The sequence below is a fragment of the Taurulus bubalis genome (genome assembly GCF_910589615.1).
Source record: "Taurulus bubalis genome assembly, chromosome: 1".
NCBI lineage: Eukaryota > Metazoa > Chordata > Actinopteri > Perciformes > Cottidae > Taurulus > Taurulus bubalis.
Window position 1 is genome coordinate 34,108,302 of NC_136589.1, and position 5,135 is coordinate 34,113,436.

Sequence of the window (5,135 nt, forward strand, 5' to 3'; positions counted from 1 at the left end):
GCTCGGCGTGGACTCCTGTCGCCAGCTGCAGGCTAGCCCTCTGCTGGCGGGCGGCAGAAGGGGCGGGGTTTGATGGCGGGGTTCGCGCGGTTTGTTATCGGGCGTATCCCGGCCTCTGACATATAGGACGTGCTCCCCTTTGGCCGCGGGATCGTTTAACAATCCACATGTTGCTATTTTACTACTACTCAACTTGAATGTATTGTTTTTTAGTAATGCCTTTTACATACACACATACGTACATACAAACACACGAGTATTTAGTTTCTAGTAATGTGATGTTATATAACATCGTATTATTAACTGAATTGAGAAGGTCATACAAAAGGTTCTTTGAAGAACCTCCTTCCATCCTGTTCAAATCTACACCCATGAATGAGTTCACACACATACCATCAAAGATGACAAGTAGATTCATACTGAAGTGGATTTAACTCTCCTTTCAGCAGCCTGTGAGATTAACTTTCAAGCAGTTCAAAGGTCAATCATCGGTACATACGACAGTATTTTAAGTATTGGAAACTGACAACAGGAAGAAAAAGAAACATAGGCACTTAACATCAGCCCTGTTTAATATACTTTTATCCACTTTGACCATTTGTTTAGGTAACAAGGTTCAAAAGTATTTTCAAATCAAAGCCAGAGCTTCTCTTAAAAAGCTACAGTGTGTTGAATTGAAAGGGGATCTGTTTTTAGAAATGGAATACAATAATAAGAAGTGTGTTTTCTTTGGAGCAAAAATCAACTGAAAATAAAGAATCGCTGCCTTTATCTCAGAACGAGTCGTTTGCATCTACATACAGAGCGTGTCCTCTTCTTGGATCCGGCCGCCATGCTTCTACGGTAGCCCAGATGGACAAACCAGACACTGGCTTTAGAAAGGGCCGTTAGCGGATTCACTCATTTATTTTGCTCATTCTAAGAGTCGTCTTTAGGATACCTTTGTGGTCTTCCCCGCCGCTTGCCCAAGCTTTTACCGCTGCTCTGCCTGCTGTACCTCTTCTTCTTTCTTTCTTCAAAATCACAGTCACTGTCTGAATTGTTCTGTCTTCCCCTTGATCTCACCGTGCTCTTCGTGGCCTTCTCGCAGACCTCCTCTTCCTCCTGTGCCGACTCAAAGGACGTGCTGCTGTCACTTGGCTTGGCCTCGCCTTCTTCGCCTCTGCGTTGTGTTCTTTTTGACCTCTGCGCTCGCAGTTTCCCAGACTTGGTGTTTGAAGACTGGCCTTCCTCCGAGTTGTCTGGTTCGTGGCGCTTAGGCCTTCCTATGGGCCTGCCCGTGCTTTTCTTTTTCGGTCTATATATTATCCCCCTCTGCGCCTCCTCTTCGGTGTCCTGTTCGTCCTCCACATTGTCGAGCCCTGAATCTGCACCTCTTTGGTTCCCGTTATCCTGAGCATCGCTAGCGTCACTCGTCCTTTTGCTGACCTTTTCTTTCATAGAGGAGTGGTGACGCTGGACGTGACTCTTCAAGCTCACGTTGTGATTGAAGCATTTGTCACAATGCGGACACTTAAAAGGCCTCTCCCCTGTGTGCAGGCGCATGTGGGATTTTAGGTGGCCCGCCTGCTTGAAGCCACGTTGGCACACCAAACACTTGAACGGCCTTTCTCCTGTGTGCACAGCCAAGTGTCTCTGGAGGGAAAGGGGCCAGAGGAAGTCAATCCCGCAGATGTGACATTTTAACTGTTGGGGGCCTCTGTGATCCTCCAGGTGGATCCTGCGTTCCTTATTTGTGGCGAAAGTCTCCGAACAGTCTGGACATTTGTAGGGTTTTCCTTGAATTACGTGGATCTGCTCGTGGGTCATTTTGTCCACCTTCGTTTTGAATGTAACGTGACAGTATTTGCACTGATACTCGTAGTTCTCGTCGTGGATTCGGCTGTGAGTAATCAAGGCTTTCTCGCTCACGCACCTCTTCCCGCAAATGTTGCAAGAGCAGGGTTTAATTTTGTGCTCACATGTGTGAGGCCTCTGTTTATTGTAAAGCACCCCGCACTCTGTGCAGAGACGACTGTGTTTGACAGGAAGTGGAGGGTAATCCCCATCTTCTTCTTCCTCTTCTTCCTCGTCATCTTCTTCCTCTTCTTCTTCATCTTCAGTTTCCTCCTCAGGTTTCTTTATTAGCACTCTCGCATGAGAAGAGCCATTCACCGGCTTGCAGTCATTGTCTGAATCCAAGTCCCCCGGGTCACACGATTGATCGATTGGCTCGCTCTGCTCAGCAATAACAGCGACGATCTCATGGACGGCCTGTGACACAATGACAAGGAGGGGATGAGTCACATGTTAAGCCTCTACACCAGACTGTCTGGAATATGTCAACTAAAACAAGAAGAAGGTGCAAGCAGAGGATGTATTAGTATTCATGATTCAAACCAAACAGTTTATAAAACCCACAACATGGCATAGACAATACTGAAAAGCTGTGTGTGTGTGTGTGTGTGTTTGGTTTTCTTATAGATACTTTCTGGGATGCACCAATTTTTCAACTACAATCAGAATGTCTGGATACGTTGTAGTGCGTCTGCCTATTGAAGTCCTACCTGTTGGCTCTCTGGAGTTACTTCTTCTACTTCTGTCAGGTGTTGGTCCTCAGCTGTTGGGACACTGGCATTGACTTGGCTTTTCCATTGGTTTCTGAAGTCACACTGAAGACACTGCTGGTTCAGGATGATGAGCAACCCACAGGTGACCTTCTCCATCTTCACTTTAGAGCCACACGACGGGCACTTGTGGTTGAACAGCTGGAGGAGTAGTCTTTCATTCACAACGTACTTCCCTTTCATCTGCAGGAGTGCAGCTCTGAAAATCATCAATGTAAAACGTATGAAAACATCGACCTGATGCAAAAAGTCGCCAAAGTAAAGAAAGAAAGTGAAGAAAACATACTTTTTCCCAATCAAATCAAAATCCATATGTTTTGGTTGCATCTGGCCAGATACCAAAGCATTTGAAGCATCCGTTGAACACGAGACGTCTCTTGGGACGGGGCTTCCTTGGACAGCTGCAAATTAGGTTTAAAGGGTGAGAAAGATCCTTCGCTGCACTTCATTTTCAATAATACATTTTTTATAATCAAACACTTTTACCCATCGACTCTTCAGAAAAGGCAGTAGGGCCATCACATGTTTTAATTTGATCACGCAGACAAGCAACTTCTGTGGTTTCCTCAGGCTCCTACACAAAGTAACAAGAGTAAAAACTTACAATACATTAACAACTATATTAGTTTCCATGTTAAAAGTACCATATGTTTGAATTTACTTTACTTCCATTCTCAGTGTTTAATTATTTTACCACTTGCCCGATCAGGCATGCAAGTAACTGGATTTAACGGCCCGACATGGCACTTAACTTGACCCGGGTGAAGTCTTGTTATTGAGCCTAGCAGAGGGCTACTGTGCGGCAACACGCAAGAACACAAAATGTGGATTAGCACCTTTGAAAAAACGTGGATCTGCACCTCCTTCATATTTAGGAAGTAAAAGGTCAGGACGTGACATTTCGGTTGCTGTGTGTTTTCTGTGTTGTTATGGTGGCTCGAGTGTTGCAGGACATCTCTCTGACTGTACTCTAAAGTACTTTTGACTACCTACTGCATCACACTGCTCTAATGACTCCTATACCAGCATACAATAAACACATGAAGGAACAAATGAAAACACGTACAGTATAAATGGCTGTACATATCTCTGGGTTTTAAAATTAGAGACAGAACAAAATAATAATCATCTCACTTGACAATAAAATCATCACTTTTGAAATTCTGTTTTCTTAGTTTGTCTTAACTTTATTTGATAAACACCTAATAGTATATCTTGTAGGGGGCGAAATATTGACTCTATAGTAGATGGCAATGAAATTACCTCCTATCACTTAGTTTAGGCTTTATGTATGAAATCAAACAAGCCCTGACATTATATATATATATATATATATATATATATATATATATATATATATATACATACATACATACATACATACATACACACAATATACATACATATATATACATACATACACACAATATATATATATATATATATATATATATATATATATATATATATATATATATATATATATACATATATATTGTCGGCTATACATGTCACAGGCAGGATGCAGCATCAGGGGATAATCGTCGTCATCATCATCATCATCATCATCGTGTGTTTACAGCCGTCAGAGCAGACTCACCACACTCGTCGGGCTCTCCTCAGACTCTTCCGGCTGCAGACCCAGTGATGGGACCGCGCCGGGGTTCAACGTGAGCTGCACCTGTCCGGTCACACCTGGGTGGGTCGGTGTCCGGTGGTCCAAACAGGCATCTTTAAAGTGTTCGCTGCAGATTGTGATGTCTGTCCAGGACGACTCTTTGAATCGCTGCATATTGACCGCGCCGAGGAACTGGATCCACTCCAGTCTCCTCTCCGGATCCTCCGGCAACTTAAATCGCTGCGCGCCGCGCCGCCCCGACTCACATCTGAGGACGGAGCACATGCTGGGGTCGGGCTGCTGTGTCCCCGCTGCGGTTAACCGGGTCAAGAGATGGGCGGACGGGGTCTCCCTTCCGTCCTCAACGACAGCGCTGAGCTACATCAGCTAGCCGCTGTTGCGACTATGGCGATGGCGACTCTCGAATGGGCGGGGTTTAGTGGAGGGTACGCACGGTTTGGAGTCAGGCGTACACCGACATATTGTGGTTTTGATTTTACCCTGCAGTGTGTTGGGAAATCGGCCAGTGGGCGGTGTTTTGGATCAGCACCGTGGTCATCACACCGTCGTAGCTTTTGTTTTTACCCCCCCCACCCCCTCCTCCAAGCTGTGGGGACACTTGTTATTAATATGAAACTTCTGTAGCAATTACTGACTTGAAAAAGATGAGTCAAAAAACAGAGTTTAATCTGATGAAAGTTTCAAAGCAGACTGATAGTCCGCAGATGCTCCAGTAGGTGGTGCTGTTTGGCTTTAAAAGTGTTGCCAGTTTTTGACTATTGTGATATTTAACGTCACTTCATATGGGTATCTAGTAGGACATTTGTGTGTACTTTTGTTGATAATAGCCTGTATATTACCTTATTTCCCAGGCTGTGGCATTTGGAATGCATATATGCATATATGCAGTA

General features: G+C 44.5%; 1 protein-coding gene across 1 annotated transcript; it reads right to left on the reverse strand.

Annotated features, from left to right (window-relative positions):
- Positions 1-687: 687 nt before the first annotated feature.
- Positions 688-4,509, reverse strand: LOC306753424 (uncharacterized protein; the record flags this gene model as incomplete). Its single annotated transcript, XM_079237291.1, has 4 exons — positions 688-1,917; positions 2,155-2,253; positions 2,547-2,789; positions 4,207-4,509. The coding sequence occupies 4 exons, from the start codon at positions 4,507-4,509 to the stop codon at positions 919-921; spliced, it is 1,644 nt and encodes a 547-aa protein (XP_079093417.1). The 3' UTR covers positions 688-918.
- Between the last annotated feature and the right edge of the window lie 626 nt (positions 4,510-5,135).